Genomic DNA, 13,217 nt, shown 5'->3' on the forward strand with positions numbered 1-13,217 from the left:
GTGGCAAGTTAAACTCAGTAATTAGGTAATACCAAAAAAGTTTTTCCCCAATGTCAAGTGAAGCCTAGCCAGCATGTTCAGAGTCGGTCTCTTGACAAGTGCTAGGCAAGCACCGACCCTGAAAATGTCACCTTTTGTTGCAGAAAAAAGAAGTTTTAAAGGAATGCCATTTAAAGGTGTATGTTTAGAGTTTTTAAAAAAATACAAAGTTTCTTCATATTTTAAAATCATTTTTCCATGTATCTAGCCAGTGTTTTTAACGAACCCAAGAAGGTGGGAGTTTGTATGGACACATCTGTGTGTATGTTATTTTTACCTGTAAGGGACTCAGATGTGTTCTGTGCTGAGCAGGAAGTCATTCCCTTAAGTAAATCAGATGTGCTCTCAGAGCAGAGGCCGGTGAGTGGAGGACTGTGGGCCTCTCCCACGTTCTCTGACTCAGCTTCCATTTCAGAAATGGGAACAGAACATTTCTTGCCGGCATCTTAAGCGTTTGTTGGCGGGTGCTGCCAGGCTCCCTGGTCCCTTCTAATCCTCGGTCAGCAGGAAGACCTTCTCCTCTGTGGCTGCGCAGGGGGTGGGGGGGTGGGGGGGGCAACAGCTCGCTTGTGGGCCAGCCGCTTTCTTGATGTTAGGCCTGCACAGCTGTGATTGAAGCAGCTGTGGAGAGGCTGGGTTACAGATTTAATTTTGAAAGTGATCCTTGCACAACTGCTAATGGCTTTAAACTTCTTGATTTATTAGTGGTTAACTCTCTCATCGCTAGCAGTGAGTTATTTTTGTAAATTCAGGTGTATAACAACATGTTGGGAAAAATAGTCTTTTCAGAACATGTCCAAAGAAAATGATTTAAAGTGCCATATTTTAAAATTTGGGGTGATATTGACTGCCTGGGGAGACACACGGTGCAAGGAATTCTCAGCTATTTTAGGCACATTCTTTCCTAAACTTTCGTTACGAACTGCACCTCAGAAGTCTGAACCAAGTTGTCCCCTCTCCCTTACCATAGGATAAGAATACATGGAGAGATGGGCTTTATTCATTTTTTCTCCTTTATTTTTTAAAATAGTATTTTATTTTTTCCTCCAGTTACATGTAAGACAATTTTTAGCATTTACTTTTATGAGATTTTGAGTTCCGTATCTTTCTCCCTCCCTTCCTCCTGGCTTAATTCATGTCTAAAAATTTCTCTTGTATATAACAAAATCTAAAATGAGTGATTCTCTTTTAAGGACAAAGTAGCCAATTTTTGGTGCAGTCTCAACGTCCTTCTGAAGGTCAAGGACCTTCTGTCGCCTCACGTCCAGCTGATGTTGAGGTAGGAGCTCTTGTAGTAATGCTTTGTGTCTGTAAGGGTCCTGGGGTCATCACTGGGGAAAAATGTATTTTTCAGAAAACTGAAGGCCTGACCATGCTGTGTGTCAGTCATTTGGATGAGAGCATTTCTGAAATGAACTGTTTGCCTTGAAAAAACAAAAAAGAACATGATTTAGCTTCTTGGCCGTGATTTGGGCTCAGAGTGAAGGGATGGCCCGGCGCCTGGCGCGTGGCCCCAGAGAGTGTGTCCTCCTCGGTGCTCAGAGGGAGCCTCCCTCCTGTCCTGAATGACCCGGGTCTACATGGACTCCCATTTTTTCCCCACTCCTTCCTCACTGCTGGCCAGCATTTTTTACTGCCTTTGGTACCACTAACAGGGATGAGACCTTCTCCCGTCTAAGTCGCTGCTTGCATAGGTTGGGAGAGAGGATAAGCCAGGGGGATGGGAGATCTGATCAAAACAATGAACACAACAGCAGCAAATAGCTGCCATTTCTGTGTGTCTTCTCTGTGCCTGGCCTGGAGCGAATTGCTTTATAATTATTATCCCTTGGGGTCCTCACCACAGCCCTTCCAGGTATGGGCTAGCTCTCATCATCTCCATTTTATAGTCAAGGAAGCTGAAGCAAACAAAGACAGAATGGCTTGTCCAGGGTCTGGCATCTAGGAAGTGTCTGAGACTAGATTTGAACTCAGGCTCCTGAGTTCAGGCCCGGTCTCCTTGTCCCTGTGCTGGGAGCTGCCTCTGTTATTGTCGTTATTATTATGTCCTTAATCTACATATTCATCTGTCCATAATTTTATGTTTCTTAAGTTGAAAAACAGAATTTTTATAACGAAAATTGCATGATGGGTTTTTTGGGCCCTCGACTGGGTACTGGTATTGGGGGACCAGCACAGAGATGGGTCCAGTTGGGGGACTAGGGTTCAGTGCATACATAAATATGGATATGCAGAATAAAGACTTGGGCAGGGACAGGAACAGTGATGCTGAACTGAGGGAGCCCCAGAGAGGAGTCTGAGGGCATGTGCAGGCCTGGGGCCTGAGCCATGAGATGGGAGGTGGGTGCCATTTTGGGAAAATGGAGAATCTGCTCCAACAAACCCTTTAATCTCTTTTAGCTTCGTGTTCACATTCCTGAGCCTGCTTCCTGCGTGTATCAAACTAACCCTTCAGCCCAGTCTCCAAGGCTTTAAATATACGCTGGTAAGTTTGGCCCTCCTTTAAAAAGTGAGATTGTTCTCTTCCTCACACTCAGTGCTTTGATCTGGCTCATGGAGTAAGCGGGCAGAACACACTTGGTTCTGTACGAGTGAATTTGTGCAGCTCGAGGTTTCTTTGGGCCAGTTTGGAAAACCTTGGGATCTTCCTGAGGGTCCTGCTTTGTCTTGAGTAGCTTTACTCCTAGAAGAGAAAGAGAATGTATTTTATGGAAACAGTGTGGCCTAGTGGAGCTAGAGGAGAACTGCAATATAGAAACTGCTGAATCCCCATTCAGGCCCCTGCTGCCAGGCTCCCCCTGCCAGACCCCCGCTGCCAGGCCCCTGCCCTGTCCCCCAGCCCCCATCTGTTGTGCTTGTTTGCTGTATGGCCATGTAAAATAGAGGTGGGGTATTTTTCCCATTCCATTAATTTGGGGTTGGATTTTCCTGAGGATTTATTTGGGGGGTGACAATTTGAGTAGCAGTCTCTGCAAGTGGCAGGTTCTTGTAGAACCCGGGGGCTTTTGAGCAGTGGGGGTGTAACCGGTCGTGGCTTTAGGAAGAGTGGGCAGTGTTGTGATGATTTGCAAGGTTAACATAATGAACAGTATGTTCAATGTCATAATTGAATGTGATATAATATGATAATGAGTATAATAATTCTGTCTTTTGAACAGAGGGTATTGGATAAAGACAAGGTAGCAAACATGGTTACAGAGTATTAGCTATAGGATAATCCTTATCTCTTTAGGCTTTTCGTTGTTCAGTTGTTTTTAGTTGTGTCCAGCTCTTCATGACCCCATTTGGGGTTTTCTTGGCAGAGATACTGGAGGGGTTTGTCATTTCCTTCTCAGATGAGGAAACTGAGGCAAACAGGGTGAAGTGACTTGCCCAGGGTCCCACAGCTAGTAAGGGTCTGAGGCCAGATTTGAACTCAGGTCTCCCTGCCTCCAGGCTGGCACTCTGTCCGCTGTGCCACCTAGCTGCCCACTGAGGCTCTTAGAAGCGCTTCCCTCCACCCTCCTGTTTTCTAGTCTCCCCTGCTGCACACTCCAGACCCTCTGCAGCGGTCACCGTCCTCTGCTCTACTCCAGGAGCCCGTCCCCTCCAGCAGTCGTTGTGTCCTCGTGCTCATCTCTGGTAGAACTGACCTGCAGGAATGATTTCCTTCATTCTGCTGTTGCTGATGTGTCCAGAGTGAATCTTAGTGTTTTAATTGCCAACATTTCACAGCTTAAAAAGTCTCACTGTAATCACTGACATATTTGTTCTTTTTAGTGGAATTTCATTTATTAGTGTGAGTGCATGGCTCAGCAAGTTTTTCAAAGTTACTGTCTGTTTGGGTAGCTCCTAGCACCGGTGCATTTTGAGAATAAGAGTGCACGCGCTGAGAATGATTTCTCTAGAATCTCTTTGTTTTCTTAAACCTTGAGAAACCAAATCATGAATTTAAATTTCCTCTCCAGTTGACAGCACATTTTTAGAATTAAGATATATTTGAGGAATTACAGTGTGATTGGGGTGTTCTTATCCCTCCATACTTTTGATCTTAAAATTTCCGCATTGTAAGTGGAAGGTGAAGGTGCCGCTGTTGCTCTCCAGGATCTCCGAGGTTTTGCTTCCTATTAAGTGAATGCGTTGTAAGTAGTTATTTGTAGCTTTTTAATAATAACGTTGCTTCTAAGCATTTAATGGGATGCCAGAATTGATGTAAATGAATTTTATTCCTCTGGCATGATGCACATCTTACCGAAGGAATCGTACTGAAATCACTGTGTACTGATTTTATGTCCCATTTTCCTTTTGTTCCTCCTGTAAAGGTTAGCTGTGCTTTGTCATTCTTCTTATTCGCCTTCCAAGTACATGAAAAATCCATCCTTTTGGTCTCATTGTAAGTAAAATCTTGCTCCATGTAACAAATCTGTGCTTTATAGATAGAAATGTAGGCCGTATTTTGCACGCTATCATGCATTATAGATACCGTAAATAAACTGTACAGATGCAGTGGGCCCCACATGGAGTCAGTCAGAGATTGAAAAATGTTTGTAGAATGGAACGAGCAGGTGAGTGAGGCTAGTCAGTGTCTTAAATGGCTCCTGGGGTTCCAGATTCTGGAACCCGTGTCTGAATTCATCTTGATGCCTTCATCCCTTCCCCTTATTTCTTTCTCCTTCTGGCGGCTGAATTTGCAGCCAACTTCAGAAGGAGCAGTCTTGTTGTCAGGACCATGCTCGGGGCACATCACATGAGCACCGTTTTCACTTGAAGTGATGGTCCTGTGAACCTCGTCTGAGTATTTCCCAAACAGGGAAGCCACAACTGCTGGAATTCAGTTGATGAAGGAGGGTGAAAGAAAGGCTTATTCACTTGTGGATAATAATGTGAATGTTTGAGTTACAAATCCTGCGGTTTTCCTTTCTCGCATTCTCCTGGTTTTTAGATGGGGGGAAGGTACTGACTTACAAGAGAGCAAGTGGGAGGGTGAGCACTGATACCTTGGAAAGCGGCAAGCTGCCGATCAGGGCTTGGCTTCCTGTGGTGTTGCTTGTGTGTACACAAAAAAGTGATGGAGAAAATGTGAACGAGTTGGGTGTGCTGCCCACGCTAGTCAGTGGGCCCCAACACTCAGCATCCCACCCCACCCAGTATCCCTTCTGGCCTGATTGGGGCTCCCCTGGGGAGGGGAGGAAGTTACCTTACTTAGGTGGAGAAGCAGCACTGCCACAGTAACAGGAAAGTTCTTGTTAGATACATCCTTGCACACACAGTTAAGTCAGGAGCTTGTCATCTTGGACTGCATTGCCGGGGGAATGGAAGGGAGCACACACAGAGTCCAGACAGCACGTCTGGAGGAAAAACAGGGATCTGGCCAGTTCTGGCATTGCCGGATCTCTGGGGTCACGGGACCGTTTCAGTGTTTGCCAGGTTCAGCACCTTCCTCTGATGAGGTCACTGAGTATGTCAGGCACAAACCCCTCTGGAGCGTCATTTGGATCCAGGCTTCAGTGTGACGCGGCCCCTTAATTCTTCATCCCCCATCCTTTCCCTGGCCTCTCTCTTGTGTACTTGGCTATTGGTTGGGAAGGTGTGTCAGGGTGAACAACATTGCAAATTGTGGTCTTAAGGACTTGGTTATTCTTTAGGATGGCTCAGGAGGAGAGAATCAAGAGAGCTGTCCCCCTTTCCCTCTAAGATTTCACTTTTCTGTTGCTCAGAGAGGCCATTCAGTCTGTCAGGAAGAGCCTGAAATGGCCGAGGCCCATCTCTGCTGTCACCTAGCCCTGGAATCTTGAGTCACTTTATCTCTCTGGACCTTAGTTTTCTCATCTGTAGGATGGGAAGGTTGGAGCAGGCAAGTCCTAAACCCCTCCCATTTGTAACATTTTGTAGGAGTCTGTGAGGTCTGTTGTAACCTTTCTGGGGTTAGTTGTTGCAAGAGAAAGAAAAGGTGGTGTGGGGGGAGGGGGTGGAGAGGGGAGAAGATGTTTTCTGTGTAATGAAGAGCTACCTCCACCCTGGGAGGAAACCCAGGCAATTTCTGCGGAGCTGGAATCTCCCTTCATTTGGATTGTTAGAGAAAAGGAACAGTGATGCCTTAGCTCCACACACAAGGCTCTGTGTCTCAGCCCAGTAAGAACAAGTCAGGCAGGCACAATAGTTTTACATTCTGGTTTAAGAGCAGAAGTCAGAATTACAATTCTGTGTATTCAATGTATTAAAATATCTTTCTTTCTCCTTTTAGACCAGTCTGCTTAATTCTAAATGAAGTTCCCTTTATGTCGGTATGGTTTTTACTTATTTCAACATTTAGGTGAGTCAGGTGGGCATTTGACCTTTCTCTGCATTCCCCCAGGCTTCCCTGTTGAGTTTCACATGGCTGTATCTTGCTTGTTTTCTTCCCCAGCATGCTTCCTCTTCTTCTGAAAGACCAGCTAGCACTGGCTTCCGTGGTGACCACTCTAGGCTTTTCCGTAGCCTGTGCAGCTTCCTTTTCAATATTTGAAAACATTTCTGAAGAAGAACTGCAATTAAAATCCTTTTCCATGTATGTTCGGAGGCACATCCCTGGTTTCAAGGTTCCTGCTAAAATGTTAAAAACTTGGGTAAGTCATGTCATTGTCAAGGATGTCCCATTTTGCCCATCTCTCTCTGGAGAGGCAACAGCACTTTCCTGATCATTACTAGGTATTTAGTGACCCAAAGTGCACCCTTGCCCAAGGATAGAGGCTTGGAAGTTAAGAAGAAACTGCCTTCCTGCTGACCAGCATGGTTCTCCATCTGTCCCAAGGGCCTCAGGTTGTCTGGGGCGCAGCCACACGGGATGTTTGTCCTATTGCTGCAGCTCTGGTTTTCCCTGGATCATTGAGGAAGAATCAAGGAAAGCAGTAGATTAGGGAGGGCAAGTAAGATTCAGCAATGCTCCATGAATAAGCCTTTTGCTAGATGCTTTAAAAATATTACAGGTTATGGTTAAAATAAGGGCATTATTTACACACTATAAAAAAATACTGGCATCACGTAGGTCATCTGACCAAAACAGACAAGACCACGTCCATGGAGTTTTTGCTTCCCAGAGTTTTTTTCTAGACCAGAATTGTTTCCTTTTTCTCCAAAAGGTAATCTGTAGAGCACCTACTGTTTATTAAGTGTCATTCTGGTGCAAGGGGAGGGGGCACACAGAGATGAGTAACAGGACCTGCCTTTGTCTGATTTACAGTCGAGTAGGGGAGATGAGAAAACAGGCCCACATGAAGAGCCATGATAACAGTGCCCATTTAAATCACACTCTAAATTCTGCAGAAGTGCTCTCCTCACCACCATCTTGGGAGGAGGTGGTGCAAATTCTATTATCCCCACTGTACAAATGAAGAAACTGAGGCATATTAAATCTGCCCTTGGCCAAGGGCAAAGCCAGAGCTCATGACTCCATTCCAGAGAACTTTCCACTGTCCATAACAAATAAGAAAGGTCACTTGGGGCTAAGGGGATCATGGACACCTTCACTTAAAGGACAGATGCCAGAGCAATGTGCTTTGTTAAAACTCTCTTAACAGACGCAGAAGGTAGAGCACTCAAGTAAGTAGATTTTTTTAGGGGGGGTGGTCCTTGCTGAACATTCTCTCTGTGCCTATGCCTGACTTGACAGCAACTTTGTTGCTGAGGGGTCAAAGCCCAGTAGACAACAGAGAGATGGGCATCCTGGTCATCGATGTGACCCTCCTCTGTGTAGACACCCCACCAAGTAGTAACTCTACGGCTAAAATCATGAGGCACTGACCTGGTGCCCCCAAGAAGAAGCTCTTCTGGCGAAGGAAGGCTGCATGGTCTCCCTGGGATGCACCCTGCCACCCCATTTTGGTTTCTCCATGCTCTGCAGACTGTCACCTTGAAGGGGCCATCCTTTAGGGCTCAGGTTCTCATCCCCTTGGCATTTTCCTCTAGGAAGTCTCTAAGCTGCTGGTGCTCAAGCAGGGAGGGGCCATACTGATTGTGTGGGTTTCTTGTAGTACCAGTACATACTAACTGTTCAAATACATATTTGTTGAATTGAATGGATAACGAGCATCCTTAACAGCCATACAGTATGAACGTGGTGACATCAGATGGCATCTCTTGGATTTTCAGTCACTTAGAAGTTACTGGGGCGTGTGGGCGTATGCATGTATGTGTGAAGGAGGGGCCGGCATTGTGGGTGTGCACTTATATATGTGAAGGAGGGGATACCCACAGTGAAACCTGGAGTAGGTCTTCCTTTTGTCCCAAGGGGACTCCTGGGAAAAATGCACGTGGCGATGTGGCTGCTCATTCTCTTTACACAGCCCCTCTACTGAGACCTCTCCTTCTCCTTGCAGTTTCTAGTCTCCATGATGATGGTGAGCCTTCTGACTCTGATGAGCATCACTGTGGAGCCACCACACAAGCTGCCCGACCTCTTTCCTGTGCTGGTGTGTCTTTTTTCCTGTTTGCACTTTCTCCTTTTCTTGATCTACTTTAATATTATAATCCTGTGGGATCACAAAGATGGAAGAAATCAGAAGAAAATCAACTAATTGTCTTCAAAAAAGCAGAGCCAGATAATTTCTCAAATGGGACTTGGTGAAATTTCATGACCTTGTGCTGTCCAAAAGTGAAATTCTGTTGAGAATTATGTACCGTAGAGCAAAGAGGCGGTGTGGCAGAGTGGGGAAGGGCTGAAATCAGAAAGCCGTCTCTGTCATAGACTTTGGCCCATCGCAGGGCTGGAGTTTCCACCACTAGAGTTCCTTACCCCAACTCAGTGACAAGCTTGGGCCCCAAGCCTCCCATAGAGGGACCAAAGTACAATGGAGGTGATTCTTTCTAGCTATGCCTTAACCACAGTAACATATGACTTCATAAATGCTGATTGTCAGGAAGGGGAATGTGTCCTTCCTGATGGCTCCTTCAGGGATGTTTCCTAAAGTGTTGTGTTTTAGAATTGGCTGCATATACCCTGAAGTTGGATGGGACAATGTGGCCTTCTCTTTCTTAAGAGGGTACTCTTAGGATACTGAAATTCAGATGAAGACTTGCTTTAGGAGTTGTGACTGTCCCCAAAGAACATATTATGGACCTTCCCCAAAATTTAGTTGGGTGCATCAAACTAGAGTAGTTTTTAAACAACCTTGGAAAATCAAACATTGGGTGATTTTTTAAAAAAACAATTTAGACAATTTAAAAGTGTTTGAAATTTGACAGTTCCCAAGTACATTCTTTCATTTGGACATATGTGTAATGGATATCTATTTATTTTTACAAAGCTGAAAGACTTAACTACCTAGAGTGCTAATTTACTTTATGCAACTAGAAATGAATTCTTCCCAATTTAAATTCAAGCTCCCCAGCTCTTGCCCTCCCCCACCCTCCCTGGGGTTCTGCAGTTTACATAAGTGGCCATCCACAGTATTTCGTGCCTCTGGATCCTTTTCTCATGTGACACAATGAAGCCTGCCAAGGCGACTCCAGTAATAACTTCAGTATCAGACTTCATGTTAACATGACCCTTTAATAAGGTAGAAGGAGGCTCCCCTTGCCAAAGCTCATTCCTACCAAGGAATCTTGGTATGAAGGTTGTATCTTCTCCGTGTCTTAACCTCTGCCATAGTTTCCTTTTGTACCATGTAATAAAAAATAAAGCAAATCATGTCACTGCCAATATTTTTTTAAAAAATGAATTCCTACTGATCTAGAAATGAAAATGTGTTAATAAAGTGCTTATAGGTCACATCGATGGCACTTTCAAGGGTGGCTCTGGAGAGTGGCCAGCTGAGAGACTGCGTGACCAGCTCGCGGGTGTGAAGCCCGGGGGTGGGCAAGTCAGAAATCATGAAGTGTTTCTTTCTCAGAGCAAATATGCACAAAGACTCTGAGGGCAAGTCAGCACAGAGAAGCAGCCTTGAATCCTTGCCGAATCAGCAGGATCCCTCCTGCCCATCCATGGCCACCCTCTGTAATCACTGTGCCTGCATGTCAGCAGTGGACTGGCTGGGAGGGCTTTTAGCACCATGTTTGTATTCAGTGCATGAGAGGGACTGGAACAGGATTCATGAGATAATAATAGAAGTTTTATTTGTAACTGCTTTAATATAAATCAGAATAGAAACATACTTAACGAAGTTGTTATTACCTAAATGAGTCAATCAAAAGGCAGAAGCCTCCCAGAAAGTTTTCTGCTGTGAATTCTTCAACACCATCTAGAATAATAAACACGAAGGTTTTTACCTGTGAGAACTGAAAAACTGATGCAGTGATCTGAATAATTCAATTTGAAAGCAGTTTTCCTTCAGCTTCCGGATTCTTCAGGCCAAAGTAGTTTAAAGCATTTTGGTTCTCCATGAATTAGACTTTTAGACAAGCTTTCTGTCAGGCACTGTGCTCCGTACCAGGGAGAGGCAAAGACAAAAGGACACCATCAGACCACACAAGCTTGATGACTAAAGATATTAAAATTTCTCCTTAAAGTACTTCCTATGGAATGCATATGAGATGTTTACCTTGAATCCTATCTGAAAGCCTTTACTGGAGGACTGTACCCAGAGGGTCTGATTTGAAGATGGGATCACTGATACAGTCCCACAGAATGGGTCACCAGGTCAAAGTTCCTCAGGAATTACTAGTACAGAGACTTCGGTCCCAGAGTAGTGTGAACTGCAGAAGAGATGCCTTTTCTTTCCTTGGGGTAAAGTATAACAGATGTTTGCTCGGTCATTAGAGAGGGGCCATTTATGAGAAATGCCCTTATCTTCACCTCCAGTAAAGTTGGTTGTGTGCTCCTTAAAATGAAGCAGGGTGCACACTCGTATCAAATATAGGTCATGGTCCTTTAAGTTGAGTGGGGAAAGCTCGATGGTGCCTTCTTTCCAAATGACAAAGCACAACTCGGAGGCAGGCTGTGAAGGCCCTGTCTGATGGGACGATGGTGGGAGGGGAGCATGATGGTCTCAGATCTCAGTCTGTCACTTGGAGACCAGGACCACATGTTCCTTCCCCCTATGAAAACATGAGTTTTGTGTGTGGATCTTTCTGCCCTTGTCCTTCATGTGGCCTCCAGGGGTGATAAAGTGAGAGCCACCTGATCTAGCTGGGCCAGTCTGGGGACCCAGCTGTTCAGAGGCAGAGCTTCGGATGCCCTCCAGAGGTCAAACACAGTGACTGGCTGAGGAGCAGTGAGCACAGGCCTACACAACTCAAAGCAAGGTCATTTAACCCCTTGTTTCCCATTCTATGCAGGCTGCCTTGCGTGTTGGGGCCTGAGAGGCTAAGCTTGGTCTTAAGGCAGAAACTTTCACTCAGGCTCGTACCAGTTTAACATATGGTAGTCTTAAATTTTGAGAAATTGCCTAAAAGCAGGAGAAAAATCATTAGGTGCCCAGAGTGGGGATTTGAGGGTTATCATGTCCTTGTCCCTTGAAGTACATCCCCAGCTTGGACCTGTTTCCTGAACATCATTTGCAGCCTGCCACGCTTGACCTCCTCATCAGTTGTCTTGCCCCTTTCTCTTTCTGCGCTGCATCTCCCCATTAGAATGTGAGCTCCTGGAGGTGAGGGACCACCTCATAAGCTTATGTTTGTGCCCCTTATACTTTGTACCATGCTTGGCACATGGCTGTAGTGGGCTACTTAGCCTCCCTTTGTAAGAGGCATTTTATTATTTTTGTTTTACTGATGGACTTCAAAGTTCTCTTCCTGGCAGATGTGTTTACTCTTCATCCTTTAGGTGTTCCACTTTAGGGCTTTTCACATATTTCTCATACCAGCTTGAGTCTCTGACAATGCTTGGTGAGGCTAATAACTTTGCACAGCCCTCCCTCACTCAAATCAAAGTCAACTGCAAGTCATATCATCCTCTCGCTGATGTCATGGTCCTCTTTGAGAACGAAGGACAAATACAACCTACTTTTACCAGACAGCTCCTATATCTAGAACACCGTCAGGCACCAGGGGAATCCTAGAATTCAGCAAAGACAGTCCCTGCCCTGAAGGCACTTACAGTCTGGCAGAGGTTGAGACACCAACTAAGGACACTGTAACACATAATCCTACAGGCTGATGGAGGCGGAAAAAACATGCAATGGGAAATTTGAGAGCTGAGCATTAATTTTTTCATGGAAGTAGGTTGGAATGGGCTGTCATGGATTGTCATCAGGCACAGCCCGGAGCAGAGGCATCAGAGTGAGATGTTAGTCCTGAACCGCAGTGGCCGCTGTTGCAAAATGATAAAACTCTCCAGTTCACAAAGCTGATATCACGTGCTTTTACTGAAAATCCTATCACACTTTGTGTTTGTAGTCAATCTAGCAAATGACCCTGGCATATGTTCCCAGAGAAAAGTTTAGACCAAATGGTCCTTCCAGCCTCTGCCTCCAGTAAGGTGGAGCCCGCTGCCCACTCCACTTGGGGAGCTACCATTATTAGGAAGTCTGTCCTGACATGGAGCTCTGCCCACTGCTCCCTTCCACCTCCTGCCTCTTGAGCTTCTAGCCCCTATTCCACACTGCAGGTCTTCAGACACTTGAACAAAGCTGCGATGACCCCACACACGCCTTCCTCAGCCGAAACCACAGCTCTCAAGCAGTCTTACGTGCCACGGACTCGAGGCTCTTCTCTGGTCACTCCAGCTCAGAAATGTCTTTAAACTGTGTCGCATCCAGAATGGCAGACAGTGCTACAAATGGAGTCTGACCAGGACAGAGTGGGAAGACCATTCCCTCTTTGTTCCTCGAACCCATGTCTTGGTGCAGTCCAAGTTTCCTTTGCTTGGATTTTGAGTGTTTTTGGGTGGTCACAGCACACTGCTAATTCATACTGAGCTTGTAGCTCACTAAAACCCAAGATCTTTAAATATCTATCCACGTACATTTAAGTGTGTGTGTGTGTGTGTGTGTGTGTGTGTGTGTGTGTGTGTGTGTGTATGGGTTATTTCAAATGAGATAACAATCGTAAATCACTTACCACAGTGCCTGGCCCACAGTAGACACCACACAGATAAACATTTATATGTACATGTATACAGAGACATATAAAGATTTAAGAAAAACAAAACATAACTGGCACTTCTTGACAATAATGTGAGTTAAGTGGGAAAAAAAGGGGGGATGGTTTTGCTGTATAAAATGGGAAAGCTGGTGATGCTCTGGCCTTCTCCACCTCAAAAACGCACGAGCTTGATGGCCTGTCTC

General features: G+C 45.4%; 1 protein-coding gene across 2 annotated transcripts in view; it reads left to right on the plus strand.

Annotated features, from left to right (window-relative positions):
- Positions 1–9,682, plus strand: part of ALG6 (ALG6 alpha-1,3-glucosyltransferase) — a 53,751-nt gene extending 44,069 nt beyond the window's left edge. For both annotated transcript variants that reach the window (XM_072649725.1, XM_072649726.1), the window contains exons 10-15: positions 1,233–1,318; positions 2,440–2,524; positions 4,341–4,411; positions 6,263–6,331; positions 6,425–6,623; positions 8,373–9,682. In XM_072649725.1, the coding sequence (XP_072505826.1) occupies positions 1,233–1,318; positions 2,440–2,524; positions 4,341–4,411; positions 6,263–6,331; positions 6,425–6,623; positions 8,373–8,570 (708 nt within the window). In that variant the 3' untranslated portion in view covers positions 8,571–9,682. The remainder of the gene's footprint in view (positions 1–1,232; positions 1,319–2,439; positions 2,525–4,340; positions 4,412–6,262; positions 6,332–6,424; positions 6,624–8,372) is intronic.
- Positions 9,683–13,217: the final 3,535 nt, after the last annotated feature.

Source organism: Notamacropus eugenii, chromosome 2, assembly GCF_028372415.1.
Source record: "Notamacropus eugenii isolate mMacEug1 chromosome 2, mMacEug1.pri_v2, whole genome shotgun sequence".
Taxonomy (NCBI): Eukaryota; Metazoa; Chordata; class Mammalia; order Diprotodontia; family Macropodidae; genus Notamacropus; species Notamacropus eugenii.